General features: G+C 39.7%; 1 protein-coding gene across 1 annotated transcript; it reads left to right on the plus strand.

Annotated features, from left to right (window-relative positions):
- Positions 1 to 1485: 1485 nt before the first annotated feature.
- On the plus strand, positions 1486 to 27403 carry vwdel (von Willebrand factor D and EGF domains-like). Its single transcript, XM_005942858.3, has 31 exons — positions 1486 to 1978; positions 3450 to 3640; positions 5498 to 5729; positions 6216 to 6290; positions 6765 to 6994; positions 7605 to 7694; positions 8592 to 8739; positions 9610 to 9824; positions 9967 to 10040; positions 10139 to 10412; positions 10531 to 10727; positions 11187 to 11992; positions 12258 to 12394; positions 13756 to 13920; positions 14942 to 15046; positions 17959 to 18073; positions 19454 to 19710; positions 20532 to 20751; positions 21561 to 21698; positions 21776 to 21982; positions 22242 to 22637; positions 22992 to 23087; positions 23197 to 23292; positions 23400 to 23495; positions 23631 to 23726; positions 23944 to 24039; positions 24712 to 24807; positions 24894 to 24989; positions 25821 to 25916; positions 26564 to 26661; positions 27355 to 27403. Exons 1-31 carry the CDS (start codon positions 1903 to 1905, stop codon positions 27367 to 27369), a joined length of 5229 nt encoding a protein of 1742 aa, XP_005942920.1. The 5' UTR covers positions 1486 to 1902; the 3' UTR covers positions 27370 to 27403.
- Positions 27404 to 27993: the final 590 nt, after the last annotated feature.

The raw sequence follows: 27993 nt of genomic DNA on the forward strand, positions 1-27993 counted from the left end.
TTGTTTTGAGAGCCATCCATTTTTTTAACAACTAGAATTGAGCTATCACTTCCTCTTTTTCATATTTTCCCCTGAACAGATCAGTTTCAGGTCTTTTAACAGAGCAAACATCTTCTCAGCTCCTGCCGGCAAAACAATATCTGAGGCACACAGCTGCAGTAAAAGCATGAGAATGGAAACAAGCAGCTTGGAAAAAAGATGTTAATGTGATATCTGGTTTATACAAAATCCCACTATTTGGCGAGGATCAGTTCCCTGAAAAATTGAGCACAGAGGCCATCTGTTTTAGCAGTTTGGAGTTGTGACTAATGAAATACCACTGACTGGCCAGTAATAAACCTCTCGTGATTAGTCCTTTGGTCCTTTTCTTCCCATTTAGAAAGACAAGAAAAAAATGTGGTGAAGGCAGTTTTACAAGCTTGAGCTGACTGAGATTACTGATTGTTAACATGCATTTCCCTTCAAATAAAAATATGAAAGAAGCAAAAACAAGTTGAATTTCATTTGCTGTCTTTGTTAATTTTCCATCGTAAATTGTTGCAGAAAAAAAAGCAAAAGTTTCTGAACCACAAAACATCCTGGGGAAGGATTCCATCCCTGAATAACAGCAGTTAGACTGATGAAGGTTTACCTTTAACGCTTACCCAAGGAAATATATATATTGTTGGATTTTCCTAACATTTGTTAGTTAAAATAAGTTAATATCTAGTTAGTTAGTTGAAATAATTCAGACTTATGATGTTTTAAATTTAAAGGTAGGTAAAATTAGTATTGTGGGGATAGGTTAATTGGATAATCCAAATTGTCACTAGGTGTGAATGTGCGAATGAATGTGAGTGCGAATGGTTGTCTGTCCCTGTGTGTTAGCCCTGCGACAGACTGGCGACCTGTCCAGGGTGTACCCCGCCTCTCGCCCTATGACAGCTGGGATTGGCTCCAGCGCCCCCCGCGACCCCGAAAAGGATAAGCGGAAGCGAATGGATGGATGGATGGATGGTAAAATTAGTATAAAAATTACTATTAGCTGAAATTCTCAGTGGTTAGTATAACTTTTTATACTTTGATAGCTTTTCTCTTGGCCTTCATTAAGCTCAATGAGAAAACTGTATTGTTAGATTTTATTTGAACCGCCTTATTGTCTACAACCTTTCTTATTTCAGAATCACTTAGAAACATTGATGGGTTTTGCTCCTCTGCATTTATCCACTTGAGGGTGCCCAGGGTTTTTCCAGAACCTGGTGAACAGTGTCCTCCTGTTTTGTGCCTTGGTCATGGAATGATGTTCAAACCAGAGATAAATATTTTTGTGTTGTTTGTCTTCTTTACAGTATTCACTGCTGTCCCCGAGCTGCACGTCATCAGCTCAATTATCGGAAATAATCAATTGTTTCGGATTTGAAGAAGAAAAAAAAACACGCACATGCTGTGGCTTACATTTTATGCTCATGTTTAATTTCTCAATATTTCCTGATGTTAGATGATACCTCTTGAGGGGAAATCATTAGAAGATTATATGACAATGCATCAGTTTTGGGTTGCAGCACGATTACGATTAATTTGGATCTTTCAACATCTGAAACAACTCTTTTTCCACTCGTGCGGATATGTGCAGAGGTTTGGGTCGTCAGTAGGTTTGCTCCTCCTAACACACTGTAGCAGTGCAGCGTGCAGCAGTTTGAGGTCAGCCGCTGCAGTCCAGCATCTCCGGTCAGCTTCTTCTTCTTCCCTCAGCCTGAAGCACCTCCGGATTTCCTGCTGGTCCGTTCGTTTTTGGCCTGAAAGCCGATAGAGAGAGAGAGGGGTGGGGGGGAGAGAGAGGTCTTTTGGCACAACAACGGGGCCAATCGCGCTGAGCGCTCGCGCTGTTTGGTGGCAGAGTCGCGTGCTGGACACTGAGGGACGATGAGACCTGAAACTCTTCCCAAACTTCTTCTCTGTGTTGCATTTTCACTGCCCAACGCAGTGCACGTTCAAACAGGTAAGCTCACAGCTCTAAGGTAATCAGAAACACCGTCTTTGAGTATTTAAAGTATTTAAGTGTCATTTTGTCATTTCATATTGCCACATACAAATAACTTTTAAGACTATTCTCGGTTTAGGGGGATGCAGGAGGTTTTCAGGAGGGTTAATATAAAGACAGCTAGCTTTATTGTTGCTGCATGACTTCTTTAGCAGTGTCAAAAATAAGCTGACGCCTTTCCATCTATCATGAAGGTATCCAAGGCCACATAACCTCCGAATATCCCACATGACGTATTTTGCTCTCAGGCTTCCCCTCAAATAGGCAAACAGGATGTGGATTCTCTAAGTTCCTGTTCAGCTGACGAGGACTGTAGTGACCAGGTGTTGATTAGAAAGGATGCTTGCTTTGAAAGCTGCTGTCCTGGCTTTCGGCAGCTTGTCTGCCTGTCACTGCTGTGCAGGCTCTTTGAGGATATTACGTTTCACTTTGACCTCTCAGGTCAGGAAACTTTACGGTGCCAAAAACAAGCTAGCTCTTCATGGTTACAGCCCCCTCTCCTTTGTCTGTCTGGTCTATTTTGCCTCCCAGTAAAGATATGAAAGAAGCCAGAACACCAGTACATCCTGAATTTCAACTTGCTGTCTCTGTTTGTGTCTCACAACAGCAGTCTCTAAAAGTGCTTTAGATTGTAAGGTGATATGAATAATTACACAAATTGATTGAATTAAAATCCAGTGTGGTGAAGTCAAAATTACAACAAAAAAAAATTGTCCAAAAACCTATAGACACAACTATATATATTTAAAAGGAAATGTCTTTATTATCTTTTGAAATGTTTTGCTTGGGAAAGAGCTAAATATTTACCATTGCCATTAGGTGTTTGCAGTAACATTCAAGTCTAATGGCAGCTGACATGTACCCCAGTGATTTTTGAACAGGCCTATAGAAGTACCCATCTTTGAAAGTAAAGAGGGGCCAGTCATCAGCTTAAAGTATGACCTATGAAGTATGAATTGGTTTTGGAGAGTCTGCATTCACATATGTTTACTGCAGCTGTCCTTGTGTGTGTTGAGGTCAGCAATCTACCAGTGCACCTTGGGAAAATATCTCTCCAAAACTGGACACTATGTCATTTAAACTAGCTACATTTGCAAAGTGGACTTTGCACATACATAATTGTAACCATGCATAACAGTTTATGATGAACTCTGTTTTGTGAGCATCTGGTCTAAACTTCATGAGACAGCAAAGCACTGGCTTCTCATCCTACATTGGCTCAAGATGTCCATAGAGTTTAGTGAGTGTGTTATCACCTTTCAGATTCACTTTGAAATGTTTCTGTTGAACACAGGCCAGCTGGAGAGTTGATGTCCACAATACAACATTTGGCCAGCAGAAAGCTTTCCGTATACAGTATTTGAATATTGCTACTGACAGTCTTGGTGAGAATCCAGTCCTTATGTTGTCTCTCTGGCTGTGCCTTCAGTGCTTCCTCCAGAGTGTGCGCCAGGAGGCCACTCGGTCCTCCAGAACCCCTACCGTAGCACCACCTTCAGCTCCAGCTGGCTGCAGCAGTCATCCCTGCAGGACTTCATCTGTGACCACTCCCTCACACCGGGCTGGTACCAGTTTCATATTTTTGACAAGCCAGCGAGTATGCCCACCCAGTGTGTGGAGGTAAATGATGTTTTTGTAAAAGATTTTTCAAAGAGAGTGAGATCTGTTTACAAGTGTTGTGTTTCTTATAAATGAGCTTCCAAGGATGTTGATGCTGTGAGGAACTGTTCTATTCTTTTTATCTGACTATAAATTATATTTCCTTCATCTACTATCTTCCCATGGAACTCCATTAATTTGATTTTGTTATTCAAACCATTTAGCTGACTCCTTACATTGTTCAAGTTACACATAGTCCAGTAGTGTCAACACACTATAAGATATGTTAAATGTACATTAGAGGAGGCCTATATGCTAATTTCAAAATCCATATTTTTATTCTTACATTCTAATAAAGTAGCTTTGTGTGAGTCAAAGTTCAAAATAATCTTTGTTTATGCTTCACTGGGCTTTGGTGCAGGCATGTTTATTACCTGCCTCGAAATATCCACTTTTAGTGACATCATAGAGATCCAAGTCAGGAAAACTATATAAAACTAAGCATTTCGAGCAGTTTGAAGGGTGAGCTTCAGGCTCCCAGGGATTACTTGCATGTACACTGGCCTAATTATTTGACATATCGTCATTATGAGCAACAGTCATTGTTTAGAAATTTATAGATATCATGTAAGGTCAATCATAAAAACTGCATATAACTCAAGTGCACAATCTTTTTTCACATTGTATAGAACTGAGGTAAATCAGCTTTATTAAAAGACTGCAGCTAAAACTCCAAAATCATTAGCTGCATTTGAAAATTTCCAATAAAAACTTCAAATATACCAATGAGAAGCTGTAAAAACACTCCAACTGTCCCCATATCCATCTACTGCAAGTAATTAACTGAACTTAGTTTAGGTTTGCTGAATCGTAACCTTTCTATTTCTCTATCAGCTTGTATAATTTGTTAAAACATTGATTGTTCTAACTTTGAGGCTTGAATTCTAGATGAAAGTCATTTTTTTAACCAATGTAGGAATTTTTCACCAATTTTTAGAACAATTTCACAGGTATACTGCACAAATTCAGTCACTCATTGTGACCTCTATTAAAGGTCATAAAAAATAAAATAGAATTGCTTCCATTTCTTTGTTTTATATTCATGTGATAAACTTAAATGTATATGTATATAAATTATATACTTGTTTAATTACAAATATAACCTGATAAGATGTGAAAGTCCTTGAGACCCTATCCATGTCCTCATGAGGGGAAACTCTGAGGTAGCCTGCCTGTCATGCGAGTTGTGTGTTTGTGTGTATACACATATTTATGAAGGAGAATGAAAGGAGAGTTGGAATATGTCTCATGTGTTGTGGTTGGCCTGCTGTGAGCCTGCAGGATCCATCTAAAGTGTCACCCTCTCAGCCTCCTGCTTTCCCGGGGCATCGCTGCTCTCCCTGGGTGATGGATAACTACAGGAGTGGGCGGAGGAAGGAAGAGACGATTGCTGCGAACATGTGTTACATAACAAGGCAATGTCTTTTTGATGATGTTAGCAAATAAAGAGTTAGATGTGTCAAAGCCAAGAACCTTTTAAGGAGAACCAGGGTATAATCTGTAATGTTATCAGATATCTTCTTTTGGACATTTTCTAAATTATTCAGTTGCAAAGTTATTTAAACCATTTCACTCATTGATTGATTTTAATTTTGGTGTCTGTGGATGTTTCAAACTCAGGTTTTCAGGGCATGTGTGGCAGTACTGTGCTTACTTTCTGGCATTTGTTGTTTTTAGTAGAAAATTTCTATTTCTTTTTATTCCAAAATAGGTTTTACTGGTTTTCCTCCATTCTGGAGGATTAGTTTTGTGAAAGAATGACCATAATACATCCATACATACTGATTCCCCCTGCCCCCTCTGTTTCCAAACATCTAGGTAAACCACTGTGGGACTCAGGCCCCGGTATGGCTGTCTCTGGGTGAGGGTGAGTCCCTGCCGGGGCCGCTGGAGGTCAGGCAGTTGACAGCCTGTGCTGCATGGCAGTTTTTCTTGAGCAGCAGCAAAGAGTGCTGCATGTTTCGCATCCCAGTCACTGTCCGAAACTGTGGAGACTTCTATGTTTACCTGCTCCAGCCCACACAGGGTTGCATGGGTTACTGTGCACAGGGTAAGTAACAGTAATTACTGTATGACTGTAATGTAAAGCATGATTCTTATGCCAATACACTGCTCAAAAAATCAAGGAAAGACTCAATCATAGCAGCATAACAGGATTTCAGTTTAGTATTAGTGGCTGTATGATGCTTAAAGAACAGGGAACAGATGCTGGATGCTGCATAGCTGGAGGCTTTTTGTGTGAAGTTTGTTCTCCTTGTGCCTTCGTGGCTTCTCTTTCTCTTTCCACAGTCCACAGACATAATTTCTCAGTCTAAATTTGCTGTAGCTGTGAATGTGATGGGCCAGGGTGTACTGTCTCTCACCCAGTGTCAGACAGTGTCAGCTGGCATAGGCATCACTGTCCTTTGATTTCTACATTACGTGCTAATTTATAATGAAAAATGAAAAGGGGAAGAAATGAAATGTGGAAACATAATCGTTTTGAAGTCATGCTATTTTATAATTATCTGTTATAAATCTCCTGTCTCCCTAACAGAGATGTCAGACACTTTGCCCACATCATCGCTGCTCTGCGGTCCTGGTGAGGTTAACGTCGGTGGATCTTGTAAAAGTGAGGACCCCGCTGTTGTGTTTTTATGGCTCTCGCTTGTCTCCTCATGTTAGATTAAATACCAAAACACTTTGGAGGTCAGGGAGGTCATATGGTCAGGAACACAATAACGGCACCCTCACCTCTCCTCTTAATGACCTGAGCCCGTGTCCCGAACTCGCACCCAACAGGCATCCCATGTAAATAATGGAGCACATAGAATACCAGTGCATACTTTTGTCTTAGTCTATTTAGCCTTGATTTCTTTAAATCAACCATCTTCTGATTGGCTGCCCTTCATAACAGCAGATTTAAAGAGTAAGTGGGTGTGTCTTCTATATCTGAGATGACACGTGGCGTATGTTCAAAAATATTTAAAATTAGAGAATGATGATAAAAATGTGGATAGAAGTACCTCCACATTTTTCAGAGGACCTTAAAAGTGCCCATTAGGCTTCAATAACCTGCCTCGTCTTTCTGCTCCTCCCCCAACAGCTAATCAGCCCCCGACTCCGTCAGTGCCAGTGATCGTCTCAGAGGTGACAGGTAACACCGTCTACCTGAAGTGCAGCTTTGAGAGCAGGTCTAACAGCTCCCTGGGTTATGTGGTGGCCTGGTCCCGCCTCTCACCTGAGGGCCGGAAGGAGGAGCTCAAACAAGAGACCACAATCCAGACCTTCGCCTTTATCGAGCTCGACGGCTTCAACCTGCGATTAGGAGACAAGGTGTGCATGTGGGTGAACTAGTCCTTTAAAGAGCATAGTGGGACTGCTGTTTAGCCACTCTGTGTTAGAGGGAGTTTTTTAAAACCAAATCTCAAAATGATTCAAAAATCTAACAAAGTATGCCTTCAGAAACTGTTCAGCAGGTTTTTGCTGGGTGGGCTTCTCTTATTTTTTGAGAATTTATGCAACCTTCCACTCGTCAGTCTTCTGCAAATAAGATCTGCTATATAAACAAAGACGAGGTTCCTGGATTTCTAAGGCAGCAGGGACTGGAGGAATTAACGATGCCTGTCAACATGTCATTTTATTTTACTGTGAGCTGCTTATGTGTTTAACTGGGCCAAAAGCCTTCGACACAGTCTGGAGTTTTTCTCTGCTTTTATTTCCCATCTCTACTCTCCTTTGTTCAATTCATTTTTTCTTTATTACCATAACATTTGCTTAGTGTGGTGCTGTCAAGGCCTGTTGTATGAAGACTATGACATAATACCCTTAAAATAAGGAAAGACTGCCTGGAAATTGCAATATAGCACACTATATTAAATACTTCATCTTTAAAAATAAACAAAAATGGAAGTAATATATGTGCATCTCCCTCCCTCTGGCTCAGATTTACTGCTCCAGCTCCAGTTTCTTCTTGGACTCGCCCAGTGTCCGGGGTATTTCGGTGGAAAGTCAGGAGTTCTTTGCTGGGATCAGGGTAAATAATATTTATCTGACATTTATATTTGTGATCTCTCTTTCTAGTAATTTTTTTGTTGGTCATTAGTCTGCAGACATGTACAGGTTTAGACATAAGTTACAGTGTTTTGAGCTTTCTGTCCTGTGAGGTAGTTTGACTCTAGCGTCAAGGAAGGTGTTAGGTGAGCAGACTCAGCAGACATTTTGGGTTCCCATAGATGAGCGATTTATTTACAGTGAAACTTAACAAAACTCCCCCAAATTAACGTAAGTAACAAAAGTCAAACACAGCAACACAACTCAGCTCTCCTCCCTTCTCTGAATCAAGCAGAGACTGACTATATATAAGGCTGTCAAGTTCTTTTCAATTAGTCTAGCCAATACCACTAGCTTGAGCTGAGGAATCTAAAACTCAACACAAATGACTGAGAATTAAATAAAGCTCTGCAACATAATTCTGCAACATAATAAAATACAATGCAACATTTAACTGAGTGTCTGCTTTAATTTCTGAATGTTTGGTTTGCTGGCAATGTAATGCTTACGCAAACAAACCCGGGATAGTCAGTGAGCAATGTTACTTTGACAATACCAAATCATAGCAAATAAATATATAGAGTGAATAATGTGCATAATGTGCAAAAAGTCAATACTTCTGGGACAAGTGGAGAGTATTACAACTGCTCATCCACTTTGTCACATGTCCATGTAAATAAAAATTAAGAGACGTGTACACAGACATAAAACATATTAAAAAAGAGAAGATTATGCTTTCATTTAGATTTTGGTTGTTATTTTGACTCGGATCACTTAAATATCAGCTTATCGTAACTGTCTTCTTCTAGATGAGTTGTGGATAAACACTCGGTATAAAAGACCTGACCACCCTCTCTTTCTAAAATCATGTTTTGTGCAGTTAAGACCAGAGGCGAGCAGTGTATCTGAGGATGGCAGATTGTATGAGATGGTGGTCGAGAGCACGGTTCCTCTTCCATGTCCAGAAGGGTCTCCAGCTTCTGCAGAGCAGTGCACTCTGTCCCTGCAGCTCAGCACAACAAGTGAAGGTGACCTGGTTGATCTGTAAAAATGACAGTGTGTACTGTTGCTTTCTAATAGCACAGGCTGTACTGTAGGCAGTTTACAGGGAACATTAATGCAGATTTTATGCTTAAAATGCATTTTTAAACAGCAGGTTATTAACTTGCAGTAATCTCTTAAATGATCCAATATGTGGATTTGATTATCAAATATAGCATATGATGCCATGTTAATTCAATGCTGTGCAGTGAGCCTAACATCAGGGTCAAATAAAAAAATATGATATATATAGTAATTTGATTACTTTTTTGCAATACTTAAAAGGTATTGTACCTGTATGATGTTGTATAACATTTAAATATAAATATTTTTTATAAAAATATCAAATTACCCACTGAAAAATATTATAGATATACAGATATACAGATATACAAATGCATTTCAGGTTGATGTCACATAAAACTATTTTACAGCTGTGATCTAGTAAAGCGTTTGTTCTTGTGTTCAGAGATGCTAAATATGTTGTGCCTGTTGTTTGGGATCAGTGAAGGGCTGCTCCCTCCCTCAATCTATGTGCATAAGAATAATTAAGTCAGTGTTTGGAGAAACTTTAATTGTGGTTTAAGGCATATTTAATCAAATTTACTATGCTTCATTTATTTTAGCCCATAGGAAAGTCTCCACCACTTTTTTTTGTATAAATCTGTAGAAATAAATGAAAGGAGAAAGGGCTGATTACATGTTAATAAATCTTTGTAAATGTCTCTAACAGCAGGACCATTTAAATGCTGTGTTATTGCTATTTAGCTATAAAGAAATGTCTGTACAGTACTTTTTTGGTGTTCTTAATATAATTTAACCTTCAAATGAAGTGAAAATAACTCCTTGTATTGCAGAAGATGGTTTGCTGGGTGCAGATCTGTCCCTGTCTTCCTGTGTCGTGGATCTGTCTCAGGGTGCCTGTCGCGAGGGCATTTGTAGCCGGGCTGTGATCCACTTCAGTCCTGTAACCGACTTTGTTAAAGATGGCAACAGGACAACTGAGATCACTGTTAAACCCATCATCACACAAAACTTTCTTTGGAATGGATACTCACCAAAACCTGTCCAGGTGAACACGTCAAACTATTAGATTAGATAGAACTTTATTAATCCCTCGGGTGGGTTCCTCTGGGAATTTTAAACTCACACTCCCTCACCTCATCATGTATAATTTCTTTTAAGAAAGAATGAAATTGATTTCTATATTTTAGATAACGGTTAAGGATGTTCCCTCAGCCTACTGCTACTCCTTCACTGATCCTCACATAATCACATTTGATGGCAGGTACTTTAATTCAGTTAATAAGGAAGCTTACTCTGTATTAAGTTTTAAATTGTCCATAATAAAAGATGAGCTTTCTTTCTTGTTTTTGCACCATACAGATACTATGACAACTCCCAAATAGGCACCTTTGTCCTGTATAAGAGCAGCTTTTGGCCTTTCGAGGTTCACGTCCGTCAGTGGGAGTGCGGCAGCGTTGTGCATGCCGCCTCGTGTGTGTGTGGATTCGTGGCGAGGGATGCGGGAAATGTTATTGCTTTTGACATGTGTAATGGGGAAATGGGTGAAACCAAGCCTCAACTGACTGTGAAGAACAGAGACTTGAGTAAGAGCGGCATTCGGATCACAGAGTCCTACCAAGGACGCAAAGTCACTGTGAGTGAAAATGAGTACACAAGCTAAATAATTTCACAATTTAAGCTACCTGGTAAACTTCTTGCCTTTCTTGGTTTTAAAGTTATATTTTCTTTTGTCAATATTTGACTTTTTGCAGATGACCTTTTCTTCTGGAGCATTTGTTCGTGCTGATGTATCTGACTGGGGAATGAGTCTGACACTGAGAGCCCCCATTTCCGACTGGAGGCACACTGAGGGTCTGTGTGGGACCTATGATGGGCAATCAGACAATGACTTCCACTTAGCAGGGGGCGCCAAACTGGAGGATCTACATGCTTTTATCTCCGAATGGAGGTCAGGCATTCATGTTCTAATTGCTGTAAGCAATAACAGCCCATAAGCTACGTAGTGCTCTAGCTATGCAGGAAGAAGAAATCCTCAATCTATATATACAGCTCCATATATCAAATGCTTTTCTAGAAGTTTTTTTTTTCTTAAATAGGCCTGTCCACTCATTTTCAGCCCATTTTTCACACATTGAAAGGCAATGTTTGACCATGAATATTGCCAAAACTATTAAAGATACCCACTGTGGGATTGTATTTAGTAGTATTGGTTTAGGTTAGAGAATGTATGTTTGGATTATTTCACTTGGACTTCACGTCCCAAAGGATTAAATAAACTTGAAAACACTGCAGCCAGCAGGGACCACAATACTGATATTGCCACTATGAACAATTTATTACGACCATGCAGAAAAACAGTTAGTAACATTTGTTACCTCTTTACTGACATTGTTTCCTTCTCTCTCAGGTTATCCCCAGGCAATAGCCTGTTTGACACTGTGCCATCCCATATTAGTACAGTGAACTCCCGCAGGCACTGTACCTGCCAGGAAGAGATGCCCCGCTTCTCATCTCCCAGAGCCCCGTCTCAGCCAACTAGCTCATCTGACCCCAGCTGCTCTAATCATGGCAATATGCGTTTCCCCAGTGTCGTCCCAACTCTGGACGTCACAGCCGAGTACATCACCTCTGTGGAACTACTCAGTGAAAATGAAAGAGAGCCACTTCCCTCGAGAGCCTCAAGAGTTTCAACCTCAGCCTATCAACAACCCAGAGGCAGGCGCAGTGCCCAACGTTTCATTTCTAACTCCCCACATCAAAGTCTCAGCCAGTCTGATCTGGAAGGCGTTACCTACTTTTTCCCAGAAGACCACGAACCTGCAGTTCAGCCAGAATCTCCCCTAATGTGGCCCACACCCTCTGGCCTCACTGAGCAGCAGGCCCAGGCTCAGTGCCGGCAGACTGTGGCAAACTCGAGCATAGTGATGGGTTGCAGGCACCTGCTGAAAGAATTATTTGTTAACCATGCCGTGACCATGTGTGTTACTGACCTACAGCTAAAGGACGAGCAGTCGTGGTTGAATGCGACTATACCGCTGCTAGAGAACGAGTGTGAGAGGAGGCTGCTGGAGGAGGGGGAGGGAGAAGAGAAGTACCAGGATGCTGTGGCCATCCTGAAGTGTCCAAATCTTTGCAACGGGAACGGCCAGTGCTCAAACTGGGGTTGTGTCTGCTTCCCAGGATTTAGCTCCTATGACTGCAGTGCGCTTTCTGGTAACATATATCCACATGAAGACACTTACATATAGTAGACAGATCTTAGTATTATGATAATGCTGTACTCCCACAACACGATATTGTAAGGTATCCCTATGTTTATAGCATAGTTGTAATATAGTTATTAGTTACATACATTAATCTTCCATTGGATGTCCATGATGACAGACTTATGATCGTCAGACATGTGGTTTATGATTTGGACTGAACTCCCAAGGGTAACATTTCATGTTCATCTGCACTTTTTGTTAATGTTGTGAAGACCAGATCCCAGAGATCACTACGCTGCAGAAGGATGGTCTATGCGATGTCCGTCAGGGAAACTGCACCATTGTCAACATCCATGGTCAAGGCTTCAAGGACTCCTACGAGCTCAAGTGTGAGTTTGTTAAAGAAAAGGTAATTTTCCTGCTTCTCTTTTCCTTTTATTCCTTAGTTGATGTACATCTTTTTTTCTGTAGTACCACCTTACAAAATACCACAATATACTTTTTCTCTGTCTCTTCTATTCAGATTTGCAGACTGTTCAGTTTTCACTGGCAAAATGACAAAATAAGTTCAGTTCAATTCAATTTAATTTAATTTATCCAGCGCCAAATCACAACAACAGTCACCTCAATGCACTTTATATTGTAAGGTAGACCCTACAATAATACATACAGAGAAAAACAATCATATGACCCCCGACGAGCAAGCACACTGGCAACAGTGGGAAGGGAAAACTCCCTTTTAACAGGAAGAAACCTCCGGCAGACATGCTGTGGAAGAGAGCTAGAGATTACAAGAAGTCAATCACAAATGCAAGCAGTAAAGACTCTTCTCTGAAAGAAGCCGCTTCTCTGAAAGAAGAGGCACTCTCTTCTTTCAGAGAGAGTGCCTCATTCCAAACAGCCTCTTTAGATTGCTTAACATTAGCAGAGGGCCACTAACTTCCAAAGTCCATTGAAACCATGAGATTGGTAGCTTTAGCATTGCTTTCTGATATTATTTTTCTTCTTCTTTCCTTTTGTTGATGGCTCTTACTGTTGGTTAGTTGTGGTTTGTTCCACACTAGAAATGGTTCTATATTTCCCTCCGTGATTGAATTAATCCTCCTCACTGTTGTTCAGAACTTTTAGATTTGTCATGCTCTCATAAATCCCACCAACCTGTAACTGAGTGATTAGGTTTCCCTTTGACCAAAGACTAATCACAGAGATCTTTAACTGAATTAATAACATGAAGTCCAGAGATCCAGTTTGTTTCCCTGAGTCTAATCAGGAAATGAGACACATTCATGTCCTTTGTATTAAACTGACATTAACAAGCTAACCATAGTGTGCATGGATGTAATCAATTTAATTTTACATACAGTAATAAGATGTATCAAGCTGTAAACACAACAATGGCACTGGAACAGTTGCTTGTTAACACATCCATATATGTAGTGCAAGTCCAATAATCCATCACCTCTTGGCATCTTACCATAAGTTTAAAAGATCTGATATTTGTCTTTAAATGTGCTGGTGAATATTGCCGGATCAATAAAAAGTGGCAAAGCTGCACATTTTGATGACTGTAAGAATGCGAATTACAGCCAGATGTTGCAGAATTCGGCTGACCTCTATCAGTAGATTTTTTTTAATATATATTTATACCAAGTTAATGTTGTTTTCATCTTTTTATCCATACATCTGTTTTTTTTCTACATTACCATACTACCTTACACATCCTACCATGTTCTACCTTAGTTCTTCTTCCCCTGTTTGTCTCATTTTTAGTTTGTGGATGGGGAGTGGGTTCTGGACGATCCTCTGTTTGTGTTGGCTACCTTTCTGAATGACACAGCTTTGGAGTGCCAGCTCCCCCTGGAGGACAGCTGGGTTTCTGCAGGTGTGGACTTGGAAACGGTGACAAACAGATCACTGGCCCGCTGGCAAATTAAAGTAAGTCATGTTTCCAGGCATTTTATGAAGAGCACACTGTGAAATCATACATTTCATTAGGTCCTGCCTACACATTTCAAACTCATCTTCTGCCTCTCTTACAGCATTTGTAGTGTAAATGCATTACTTTAGCATTTACACTACAGTGAGATCACAGAAGACATTATTCTTAGTCTAAACTGGAAATATTTATTTTTCCATTCAGACTACCAAAAGCCTTTTTTTCCAGGGAGCTCATCGTATCATTCAGACCGCTGTTTGTCTGCATTTCCACTGCAGTGAAGATCTACTAAGATTAGACCAATTAGTCCACTGACTCATCTGTTTGTACTCACTTTTCTGTTCTTTGTGTCAGGGTGACCGGTGCAAAGACAAATAGACACCCACACACACCTTCTCACAGTACTCGTAGGAGACACAGTGAAAGCCAGTTCTTTTGGCTGCAAAACGTGACAATGCAGTGCATACCTGCAGGAATGTACGGGTGCATTTGTTAGTGCTTTCAAATGTAATGGCTTTGATTGGAAACAACATTTTTTTTAGTGTCTTTATTTCTTAGATTCACCACTTTGTGTTTTCGCTGAGACATCTTCCTCTTTTTATACATTTTCTAGCTTGACCATCACCAAAGACTCACTCTGTTTGTGTCTTGCTTGCTCTCTGTTTTTTTTTTTCTTAAATCTTTTTTCTGTTTGGTCCGCTCTTCTTCGTCTGGCTTCTGCTAGGTTTTTAAACTGGCACATGTTGGGATTGTCTTCTCTGAGTTTAAACAGACACTGTCAAGTCCAAACATGATATTTTTAGGATCACTCAGAAGTACCAAACTCAGGAGAGGCCAGCTTTATCCCCTGATAGAATTCCCAGAGCGGTGGTTTTCCCATGGTGAGAACTATGGGAAAATCCAGAGGAAAATGGCCTTTTGACTAAATAACCCAGTGTTTGTGATGACCGTTCACCTTTTTCAGCCTGTTTAACGCCTTTTCCCAGTGAGTCTCAGTAATCAAGCTTCTGTTGATGACAGGTTTCCAATGACGGTTACAGCTACAGCAATGCAAAGATACTAACTCTTTACGATGGAGCCTGCCAGATGTGCAGCCTCAGGACTGAAGTCGTCTGTACCCTGAGGGTGAGATATCTCAAATTATTTTTATAATTTACTTCATAGTTGGACAAGGAGTGAAATATTTTGCTCTTAGGCTTCTTTATATGTTAACTGTGAAACTTCTAATTAAACAAATTCTTTCTAGCAAAGCTCAAGAACAGATCCAGGTGTAGCATGGCCTACAGAGTCTGCCTGGTATGCAAGAAATTGTGGACTATAGATGACGTGCACATGCTTGCGGCTTTTATGATGTGTACATAAAATAAACTATTAAGAATCAGAATCAGAATCAGAATGGGGTTTTATTGCCAGATGTTGAGGTTTACAACATTAGGAAATTGCTGCGGTGCTTCAGTGCAAACAATAAGAATTAAAGTGCTATGTAGAAAGAAAGATATGTGCATGAGATATACATGAGATATATACATGAGAATAAGAATTATGAGTGCTATGTAGAAAGATATATACATGAGTGCAGGTGATGATCGGTGCCAAACATGGAATGATGCAGTGACACAGCATAGGGTCATGTGTTAGTGATTAAGCAGCCGCTTATAGAATAAGTATTATTTAAACCACTGCAAGTATTTAAAGGTATTAACATGAACAATTAAAACTGCTCTACTTAATTTTTAAGCCCCCCCCCCGTTTTTCTTTCTTATTTTTAAACTGAACACTTTATAGGCTCAATAATTCAGCACTAAACAAAAACAGCTGGGAAACACATCAGCTAGTCTGCTGACGGAACCCTTTAGAGGCAACAGCTAACTTATAGGGCTTCTGTGTTGCCAGAATCAATATCAGCTTTAAGATAGCACATCACAGATTGAAGACTTCCTGCTCTGTGCAGCAGCCATTGTTTACAAATGCAATATTTTTTTAATTTAAAAGGTAACATTTCATCACTTGATAGGCAATAGCTTTGCAGTTGTATTTCATCAAATGCAGTCCCTGCTTTGCTCTCCACACAGGCTGTTTACCTGCATGGACACAAAGTTAGTGTACGCGTGATTGGCCAACAGACCTCAGATTCTGCACATGCATGTGAGGAAATCTGTTAATAGAGATTTAAGGAAACTTAATTATCACGTGTTGTTAGAGGCAGATCTTTTGTACACATGGGTTTCGTATTGCTAAAACCAAAGCCTTTTTTTTCAATATCAGAATCAGAATCAGAATCAGAATACTTTATATTAATATTAGTTATATTAATTAATATTAGTTAGTTGCTCACATAATTTTACAGCTATTTACATAATTTTTAGTTATTTTAAATGTCTTTGAAGCAATTTTTCTATCTACATGATGAGCATCTCAAAAAAACTTCACTAGTGTAATTTCATATCTATTTTAAAATGTGCAGAAATCCAAAAAACATTTTTTCTATATATTAGAAATTAGAATCCCTCTCTCCAACAAGCCAATGAACAGGTGCTCTAAACAGGTGCAAAAAAGGGAAAACCCACCAGCTGGTAACATGTAGGGAGGATTTTCTTCTGCAATCTGCACCTATAACTGCAGATTTCTCATCTATTCATTTATTTCCTGTGGCTGTTGTGCACTCTGTAGTACCCCGGGGCTCCCAAACATTTGCTTATGCCTGCAGCCGCTCCTGCCAACAACCATTACATTCAAACTTTCAGCCTTATGTGAATGTGGGTGTGAAGCAGAAAGATGCTGAAATCAAGCATCCAAGCCCCGGAGAGGAAATTTAACTGCTGCTGTGCTTTGATATTACTTATACAACTACAATACACTAATAAAACACTAATTTGAAACTTCAGCCAATAAAATATCTCTAATTAGATATTTGGAAAAATACCATTTAGAAAAGCAGACTTGCAGTCCAGACAATACCTTTGTTAACACAGTAACACAGACAATGAAGGACAGAAAGTTTGCTCATCTTTAAATGAAACAACAAATCGATATAAAAGACGAGTCCTTCTCCTGCTATGGTTTAGCAAAGGTATAAATAATTTTAAGGTGGGTACACAGTTATAGATCCTTTGGCAGCTTTCTCTATCCTTCAGAATTGTCAGAATTGAGTCATCATGGCTTGATGTCCAGGTCATAGGCAATAAGACAGAAGATAGGAAAAGCCCTTTGTGTGTCTCTCTCCTTCACTTGATTTTCCTGTTTTGTGATTTCTGCCCCACCCTCATTATGTTCACCTGTATCAGTTGTTTTTACCTGTGCTCAATCATGGCTGTGTATATATAGTCCTGTCTACTGTTACCAGCCTACGTGTTCTCTCTCATTGGACCTTGTTTTTTAATTTTTCATTTCCCATCCTTTTATTTCTGTTTTAATTTGGTGTTTGTTGTTTGTCTGATCCTGCATTTTGTTTTAGTCCCTTAAGCTTCCCTTTGTTGTTCAGGCTGTTCTGTCATTAATTCATTAATTATCTATTATTTCATTTTTAGAAATTCTAATAATAATGAAGAAGAGAATGAAGACAAGTCAGTGTGTTTTTGGAAATGTTGTAAAAGCTTAATTTTAACTGACATGGAATAGATGTGTTTTCCAGTGGGTACATCATCAAATACATGCTGTTCATGATCTGATAGTGATGTAAAACACCAAAAATGCTGATTAGAAGCCACTGTTTCATTTACAAAAAGGCCTTTAATTAAGAGACCTTCAGTTTTTTGTGCGACTATGTAAAGTTACTCTTGTCACAGGCTTGGGCAGACACAATTAGGGCTTGACAAGCAATTGCAAATAAGACAGGAAGCAGAGATGGATAATGTCAGAAACACAGTACACTAAACAAAAAGAAAAAACTCTGAACCTAAATCTGACACCACGGGTGTTTTGCACATGCACACACATTCCTCACTACCAGTAGTTTTGGATAAGGGTCTTCTAAACAACATGTTGTGTGTTATGAAAGGCATTTTTAATGTAAATAATATATGTTTCTTGCTTTCCAGGAGAAAACCTGTAACATTGATGGCCTGTGTTACAATGAGGGGGAGTCCCTTCCCAGCAGCCCTTGCCTCGCATGCCGTCCGGACTCATCCAAACACACCTGGTCCATTGCAGAGAGTATCTGCTTTTCTTTCTTACTTTTTTTTCAATTAGTTCACATTCTATAAATTATCAGTGTCTACTCTGATGGTGAGGTACAGTAACACAGTGTTAGACTGAAACTCCTCATAAGAGCTGAGGTTGGATACTCTTCACTGAGTTTTGTAGCTGGTTGTCACTTGGGGCAGTTTTGATCCTTCATCAGCAGATTGGATCCACTGAAGTTGCTTCTGTCCCCCAGCACTGATACAAGGACAGCTTACCTCACTGTTACGCTTTGAGACCAACTTCACTTCTTCAGCTTAAAGTAGGTCAGACGCAGCTGAGCAGCTCAGCTCCACTCAAACAAACTGACAAAATAACCAAACAGGAGTCAATGTGTTGATTATTCATTACGCTGATTCCACCAATTCATCAATCATTTATCTGTTAACACAATGAAACAAGAACATAAAACAGATTTTTTAAAATCTTTTTTTAAAAGATTTTTTTAAATAATTAATATGTTCTATCAACGGTAACTAGTTCATCATTATATATGAATTTTAACTTTATGTCTAAATCTAAATCTCTTTGTGCCCAAACACAAACACAGAGAGACTTTGAGAGATTTGTCTGAATGAAAATTTGGTCTGACATAAGCTAAAGCTGCCCACTCATGCAGATAAATGGTGTAAATGGTGCACAAAATGCCCTCTTTATAAAGGCTACTTCCTTTTTCACAGGCATGTTTGATTTGCTGGGTTTTTACCCCAGATGCCCTTCCTGGACTTGTGTCTCCTCTTGTAATCAAGCTGGAGATCTTGTAATGGTTACAAAAAGGTTTGATCAAAAAGTTCTAATCTGCTTTGAATTTGGCCAATTTTCCATTCAAGGTAACCTTCGGGGTCATGTACAGAAAACTTCCGTGTTCGACTGTGATTCCACCGTGGACCTCAAACTTGCACAAAAAATAAACATCAACTTCTATTTAACAGTGTCCTCATGTTGAATGAAGGGTCGTAGCTGCTGATTAGAGCTGTTGTCAAAAATCCACAGTTTCCAAATCCAGCAGCAGTGATGTGGACCTGTTATCAAAACATATTATAAACATAAAACATTTTTATGTTTATATTATATGGAAAAATATGTATTTCCCAAAATGTTTTCCCATAAAAACGTCTAAACTCTGGCACGCAGAAATGCTGTAATATGACGTATCTATTGGTCTGGCATCATCAAACCAAACTGTCTTTCCAAATTAGTTATGAATTTTATGAATTTTACCTGCACGTTTTTTTTTTATCCTTCCTGCTACACACCACCTTTTCACACCCACCTTTCACCCACTCTGAACCAGTCACACGTAGGTTTATTTAGTATCTTATTTCGACTCCCTTCTTTTCTACTTTCCCTCAGACAATGAACCTCCTCTGCTCCAGTCGCTGACTTTGCCTCTGCAGTCCTTTCAGGGGGAGAATTTCATTTACCAGCTAAATGCTCAAGACCCCGAAGGCTCCACGGTTCTTTTCACCCTGCTATCAGGCCCTGAAGGGGCATCTCTGTCTCCAGCTGGTCTGCTGATGTGGAAGGCCACAGCTGAACCCACCAACAGACACACTTTCCAATTCACTGTGACCGACGACTGTAACGCTGAGACCAGAGCCTCTGTAGAGGTAAGACTCGGCTCATTAATGTAAATGTAGTGTTGCTGGTGAGTACAGATCTCCCACTAGAGGGAGATACTGGTATACAGTATGTAGTTTGGGGCCTGAGGTTTCTCTGTAAGGTGTCATTGCAGTACACACTCGGCAAGTGTTTCCACCAAAAAACTGCACAAAGTTGTCAGACTAAATCATTTTTTTTCCTTTTTTAATATGATGTTGCACAATTCAGCGTACACAGAATAACTGCTCACAGATGCAAAAATATATCACTGTGGTTTTGATTTATCAATATCACGAAAATGCTCTAAAGCTATAATCTTTGGATAGAGCGTTTTCCATTCTCGGGACACGTTGTATCATTGCTTTTAGCAGTATACGAGTAAAATACCCCTCATGTGTCAAGCCATGTGTTCTGTACTACAGTCACAGCCAATAGCGTTAACTAAGTGGTTCAGGGATCATCAAATAAACATTTGGGATCCATGGTCAGGAAGGTTAAGCCTCCTAATCTAATAAAGGATCTTTTCAAGCATCCTTGAAAAGCAGGTGGTCCACAAATAGGACAAGCCTTCAATAGTGTGCTGGAGTAGAAAAAATATACACACGGCTTTATGCATATAACTGTTAATCATGCAAAGTTATTTGTTAGTTAACTTTTGCTACACGTTTTGATTATACTGACTGGACCCTGAGTGTCTCTGTACACTCTGAGTTTTTGTTTTCTGATTTCTGTAACTACATTCATGTGTCTTGTTCAGTGTGTCTAAGATCCTAAACCTGTGTGACTTAAGTTCAGATGTCTAAATGACAAGAAACCTTTTCCTCTCTAGGTGTTTGTGCGCTCCTGTGAATGCCTGAATGCTGCTTCATGTGTCGCCAGCGTCAACCTCCCTGCCGGCAGTGGGGAATATGTGTGTGTGTGTCCTGATGGATTTACAGGGAGGAGGTGTGAGGTGGACATAGACGACTGTAAACCAAATCCCTGCAGATTGGGTTTCTGTATAGATGGGCTCAACTCCTTCTCCTGTGTATGCCCACCTGGAATGACAGGTCAGCTGTTTCCTTTAACTACACGGAGGATTAATCTTTTGAATATTATTTTACCTGTGGTCCTTACGGCACTAATACTGTAATTCCTGCATAATTATGATGCCTTTGTATTGCATTCCACTCATTCAGTCCAGTACTGAGAAATGTTGTAACATGACTGCGAGACACTCCTTTGGGTGTAACTGCGTAACTAAATAGATGGTTTACAGTTCTGAGTGCTCACAATAAAACTCTATCTGTCCTGAATTACTATAAACTGAATGCAGATACTTGAGTTTTGTGCTGACTTTCCTTTGAGAACCTCCTTTAAAGATAGAGCCATATTTTGGTTACAGCTTTGACTTTGTGTTTATACTTGAGTGACTTATTACATTCAAATAAATGCTTTAAATTAGTCATTGGAGCTCAGGTTTAGTCACATCCTGAGCTTACTGTGTTCGAGATGGAGGCCGACATGTAAGCTGTTTACACATATAAACAGTGGAAAATATTGAAGCTGAGGACTTTGTTGGAAGCTGGCAGGTTAAAGACTTTTTAATGTGTGATTTGTGTTGTCAGATGCAGTTCAATCTGTGTAAAATTCTTAAATGCCTGCTAGAGAGAAACAAGTTTTCATCAGAAAAAACTTGGAACAGCTTTATTTATGATCCCAAATGAAGCACCAAACGATGCAAACAATTTACAAATTTGCCGTATAATTACTCTCCTGTTTTCCTCTTCTTAGCAAATTTATGATTTTAAATATTTGTTTATTTATTGAAATTGATTCCGTGTTTCCTCATAAGGTCTGCTGTTTCATGTGTTGTCAGGGCGTACATGCAGAGAGGATATAGACGAGTGTGTCTCACAGCCTTGTTTCCCTGGGGTGGGCTGTAACAACACGGTAGGCTCTTTTTTTTGTGGATCGTGCCCACAAGGATACAGCGGTGATGGGAAAAACTGCATGAGTAAGTCTACATTTTATTTGTATAGTTATGTGTAGTTCTGCCTTAGAGAACATTTATACATTCTATTTGTTTTGAAGGAGAGTCTGTGGTTGAAGCGGTGGTGACACCAGTGAGGGTACCACAGGTTTCGTTGAGGTCCAAGCCGTCGGGTGTGTCGCCATGCTCCAGAGGGCCGTGTTACCCAGGGGTGCAGTGTTTCGAGAGCATCCATGTTTCAGCAGGCTTCGTCTGTGGACCCTGCCCTGCTGGTCTGCAAGGAAATGGCCAGAAATGTACATCAGCAGGTGAGAGTGGAGCAATTTATGCACCTTTGGCTTTGTGCACCTTGTAAACGAATGAAATAAGCTGGGTATATGTGTATATTTTGCCTCCATTTCGTCATCTGATTTTGTTTACAAAATTGTTTAAATGCTTGTCTGTGAAAGTAAGACAAGTCTAAAGTTTTTCTGGCTATTATCCAGCAATATATAAGTGGAATGTTTTGAATAATGTTGACAATAAAGCCTGTATTTCTATGACTTTGTAAGTCATGTCCTCTAACAGCTCAGGGGACAGTCACCAGTGGAGCAGACAGTTATTTTCACGTCACCAGATCAAATTCCACTTCCTCCTCAAACAGACGACCTCCTGACAGGAGGACGAGACCAGAAGCAACAAATATCAGGAGACTTTCTCCTGCTGACAGAAAAAGCACAGCGACTTCACAGGATCAAACCACAGTGAGAACATTTGCTCCCACTGTCCACAGGGGTCAACCCAGTGGGGTGGATTTGACCCCTGACCTCTCCACGGGGATCAGATGGGGGTCAGCAGCTCCCCATGTGACCTGTGCTGACTCTCCCTGCTTCCCGGGTGTCTCTTGTGAGCCCAAAGTATCTGGGTCCTTCAGTTGTGGCCGCTGCCCATACGGTTACACCGGAGATGGAGTCACATGTAAAGGTAAAGTGGTCTTATACTTCTACTTTTCATGACTGAATAAATTAAACTGACAACAAAAGTGTTAAAGAAATTATTTTGATAACAATGTTGATTGATTTTCCTTTGGCTCTGGTGAAAAAGCTCTTGCAACTTTGGCTCTTGCAAAAAAAAACTTTTGCAAGGGGCATAAATTTTTCAGTAAAGGTGAAAAAGTGATATTTTGTACCACAAAGTGCTTCAGTATTTAATGTTATCGCACAATTGTACCTTATAGTCATGGCTCTGTGTGGTCTTGGTCTGAAATGATGAAATGAATCCTCAATTGGGCAACTTTTTGAGTACTGAAACATACTCATAAATGTACTTTGTTTTCAGCTGTTTGCAGGTATCCGTGTGGGCAGAACATGGAGTGCACTCTACCAAACACTTGTACCTGCAAAGACGGCTACACTGGATACAGCTGCCACATAGGTGAGAAACAGAGCGCGAGCTAATGAAATCACACTCGCCTCTGGATTTGGCTCTTATATCTCAGGGTCTAGTTGTGTTTTTTAAAGCTGACAGTTTCCTTTCATCCCAGCCATTTGCCGGCCTGACTGTAAAAACCAGGGGAAGTGTGTGAAACCAAATGTGTGCAAATGTCCTGCAGGCTACGGAGGGCCCACCTGTGAGGAAGGTAACCTGGAGTCATAGTCAAACCAGTCAAAACTGCCGACTGGTTTGAATTGCTTACATACTTGAATTGCTCGCAGAACACTGAGGAGTGTCACTGTTTGTGTTCAGCGAGCTGTGAGCCGCCCTGTCAGCATGGAGGTACCTGCCTGGCTAGAAACCTCTGTACCTGCTCCTACGGCTACGTGGGACCACGATGTGAAATCAGTGAGATGTGACTTAAGTGTTTTCTGCATCGTTTTTACATTTTACATAAACCTCCACAATGCATCGATCAGTACCCCTTTTGTTTAAGTGGGTCGGTTTAATCTAGGATTGCACTACATGATTTATGTCTGTCAGTGGTGTGTAACAGGCACTGTGAAAATGGAGGCGTGTGCGTTTCTCCCGATGTCTGCAAATGCCAACCTGGCTGGTACGGACCGACGTGCAACTCAGGCAAGAAACACGACCTGTAGCTAAGCATGCATTCAGACTGCAGCTTCCTTCTGTTAGAGTGTTTAATTCTGACAGCATAATTAAGTGGCACAAAACTCAATCTGACTTGCACATAAGTACTCAAAATATATCAGTACTGCAGGAACCTTTTCTCTTATATCTAAAAGTACATATGTTGGCTCTTAATAAAGCTTTTTGTACCTTACGTCACCTGCAGCTCTCTGTAAACCCGTCTGTCTGAATGGAGGAACCTGTGTTAAGCCTAACGTATGTGCCTGTCCCAGTGGTTTCTTTGGCTCCCAGTGTCAAATTGGTAAGCTTGTGATGAATACATACAATGATTAATACAATGAGGAATTATAGTCAAATATTTCCAGCAATTTGTACAGACTGACTTTCATTTTTATTAAAACTAGCAAAAGCCTGAAGCTGCTTTCTGTTTGAAACAGCAAAACTCACTGGCATACATTTATTAAACTGCAGAAATCTCTGTAGGTTTGTCTCTCTTCTCTGCACATTGCAAGTAATGTTAATGGCATCTACTAGTAACTTGCAGACAGGAGTGAGAACTGTGCAGAGTGTGAGATCATTTAAGTCAATGATTAGCATATTTTTGCTAATATTTCAAACAGCGGCATACATATTTTACACATTTAGGACACCCACTGGCAAAATGCTGCCCCATGGTAGAAAGTAACTGGGGTTGCAATCTCTGTGAACAGGCTGTGCCCTAGTTACAAACATATTCAGCTTACTGAGGTTTCAAATAGTTTCTTGACTCTGTTTATCTTTCATAATAGCTAACATCTGTTGAGAATGCCTGAAAGAAGTGAAGTGATGCTTTTTCAACAAAACACACCTAAATGTTGCATTTCCTCTCTTTTAAGTCATATCAATGTTGCTATAAAATCCAATCTCTAAGCTTCAGTCTGATTGAAATGTGCATTTTCTGGGTTCCTCACAGTTTAATATTGCTGTCTTTCAGCTGTTTGCAATCCTCCTTGCAAGAATGGAGGTCAATGTATGAGAAACAACGTGTGCTCCTGCCCTGAAGGCTACACAGGAAAAAGGTGTCAAAAGAGTAAGTGATATCACAGCCTAAATAGTTGAAGTACTGTTCAAAGTAACAGCTCACAATTTAAACATTTGGGTTTTAATTTGTTGCAGGTGTGTGTGAGCCTATGTGCATGAACAGAGGCAAGTGTGTGGGACCCAACACCTGCTCCTGTGCTTCTGGATGGAGAGGGAAGAGGTGTAACATACGTGAGTGATGCATGGATGTCTTGATACACATAAAATACACAACAAATAAAAAATTACCAGCTATAGCTCCAAAAATTATGTAATTCAATCAGCTTCATTTCTTATACTTTGGTTTAGGTTTAGGTGGGGTTGGGTAATAGCACTCACAAGAACTAACAAGAAGTCATACACAGTAGTTGTTGTAAGAAATTCTCTAAAACGTTTACAAATTGTCTCCTAATAACAGTGCACTATTTATATTTTAATATTCATATGAATATACATATGCATGACTTTTATTCATGAAAATCTTTTAAATCATCTTGCCCTCAAGACGGCATCCACTTTTAACAAGAACTACCGGTACATAAAATGAAGGAAGATGAGATACTTAAAAACCAAAAGGTGTTAGCTTTTCTGCCCTGAATTCAGGCTTCCAGGCAAACATTATTTCTTTATTTATTTATTTTTTGGTTCTTAAAAATTATTTTAGTGGCTAGAAAGTCCTATTTTTGTTTTAATGTAGCACAGCTAAATGGTAAATGGTCTGTATTTGTATAGCGCTTTACTTGGTCCTAAGGACCCCAAAGCGCTTTACACTATACACAATCATCCACCCATTCACACACACGTTCACACACTGGTGATGGCAAGCTACAGTGTAACCACAGCCGCCCTGGGGCGCACTGACAGAGGCGAGGCTAGATCTTTTCTGGCTGACCTGCAAATGCCTAATCTCAGCACTTTGGGTTTTAACCTTTTACCTATCTGTTCAGTCCAGTCGGGCTTCTGAGATAAAACCTTTTAGAAGCTGCTTTGGTGTTCATGCCTCCCTCACTGTTCTTATTTTAGCTGTGTGTCTACAAAAGTGTAAAAATGGTGGCGAGTGTGTAGGACCAAATACCTGCCACTGCCCCGCTGGCTGGGAAGGCCTTCAGTGTCAAACAGGTGAGTCTGTTCCTCAGATGTAATAATATCACTAACAGCTTCAGTAACAGCTCAGTTTTTTCTTAGGTAAAATCTGGCAAAGGGTACATACCAAATACTTTAACTAGGACTACTTTATAACCAATTTTCCTGAACTATTGCTGAACCAAATTAAACTGTTCCTCTGCCAAAAGGAGAACTGCTGTCTTCTTAACTCTCAGGACAAATACACAAAACCTACTGTACCACATTACAGGATACTTGTTGGAGAGATGAACTCAAGCAAAGGAAAAACAGACATTTTCATGCAGATTGAAATTCATCCATCCATCCATTTCGTTCCACTTATCACATTCAGGGTCGTGGGCAGGTTAGAGCCTAATCCCAGCTGTCACAGGGCAAGAGGCAGTCTGGCCTGGAGAGTTTGCAGACTGAGGTCACTTTGTTTAAAATAATGAAGTAGAAGACATGATCGTTGGTTTTCCTTCAAGTTCTTTTTTGCAGATAATTGTTTTGATCATGTGTTTCAAGTGTTTCCAAATGACAATCAAACAGACAGCCTGAACTATAATAAAAGACTCTTTTCTGATTGTAGATTTTAACAGGAATTGACCATGAAAAGAAAAACAATAATAGATCAAATGTTTTAATTGTGACTTTCTCTCCAGCGGTGTGTAAACAGCGGTGTCTGAACGGAGGCAGGTGTGTGCTGCCTGACTACTGCCACTGTCGGAAAGGTTACAACGGACTGACTTGTGCAATAAAGGTGAGAAATGGGGTCATGGTTAACATATCCCGGTGGGAAAAGTCATAAAGAACACTGATAACTCCAGGATTTATAGATTTATAAGATTTACAATAGAGTCATAGAACAAAGCTTCATTAGATGAATATCGTTGGTCTAGATGACTGAAATGTTTAGTTCTGTTTAATATTTCAGGCTATTAAAAAATAAATTAAAAAAAAATATAGTGTCTTTAAGAGAAATGTGATATTAATGACACACCAAAAAACTATTAGGCACCTTTTGTGCATCTCAAAAAAAGGACAACTCAGTATTTTTTTTTTGATTTTTTTTATCTTCTGTTCCTTTTTTTTTATTTTTTTTATCTCTGTTTAATTCTTTCTGACTGCTGATAACCACTATTCAATTCAGTCTTTTTCTACTAATGTTAAGATATATTTTTAAAAAGTCAGATCAAATATACATCAGAAAAACCTTGAATTTAACACACTGCTTTTATTTTATAACCTCTTATTACTTTTGAAAAATTAAAAAAAAAAATTTAATCATATGTATTTTATGGTTATTTCAAATTTACTTTTTAACTGCAAATAGCCCCATGGAGCACATGCAGTACTTTCTTGGCCCACTAGGGGGCTGCAGGCTACATTTTGGGACATTGCATCAAATAAAATGGCACCAAACAAATGAAAAATAAATTTTTGTACTTCACAGGCATCACAGGCATGATGGCGAACAAATCGGGAATGTACTAAAGAAGCCACAAAGAACAAAGAAAGCACCATAACCTGTGGTGTGTATGAGTGAGACTTTGGATACTGGCATGTGCTGTAATGTGTGGCTGTGTGCACATTAGAATTGTAACAGAGCGATTTGATATATGCACTTGTCTTTTCCTGTCTGTGTAGATCACTACCTCAAGGCTCAAAGTAACACCCATCTGTTAAATGTATTAACAGTGTATTTTATGCAGGCCTGTGTGCCGTACACAGTAGTTGGTTAAGAAAAATAACGTAGTGGAGGTTATTGCCATCACACATTTTAGATTTGCACTGTTTCTTTCTATCTTATGAGGAAAAAAAAACAGCTTGAGCCTGCTTCTTGAGTAAGCATAATGAAGGCTTTGATATGAATATGTTGCAGATTAACAAAAGTTGCATTTGTTTTGTTTTCTTTATTTGCTGTCATTAATATATTGCCCGATCAGGCCTGTTTGAGTTTGTTATACATTTATTGGCAAATATGGATGAAAGCAACGCTGGTGTTGAGGTTGTATATAGGGCTTGTTTTCTACGCTCTCTGTACTATATATTAAGCCCTATATTTTGTTCCACATTACAGGGTGGTACTATA

This window comes from Haplochromis burtoni, unplaced genomic scaffold, assembly GCF_018398535.1.
Source record: "Haplochromis burtoni strain Fernald_Lab_line unplaced genomic scaffold, NCSU_Asbu1 Contig_351, whole genome shotgun sequence".
NCBI lineage: Eukaryota > Metazoa > Chordata > Actinopteri > Cichliformes > Cichlidae > Haplochromis > Haplochromis burtoni.

Bases quoted from the DNA above. Each gene is read 5' to 3' on its own strand.
- vwdel (XM_005942858.3), top strand. From the start codon at position 1,903: ATGAGACCTGAAACTCTTCCCAAACTTCTTCTCTGTGTTGCATTTTCA. The intron at 11,993-12,257 runs GTAACATATATC...AATGTTGTGAAG, and splicing joins TGACTGCAGTGCGCTTTCTG to ACCAGATCCCAGAGATCACT. The intron at 20,752-21,560 runs GTCAGCTGTTTC...ATGTGTTGTCAG, and splicing joins ATGCCCACCTGGAATGACAG to GGCGTACATGCAGAGAGGAT.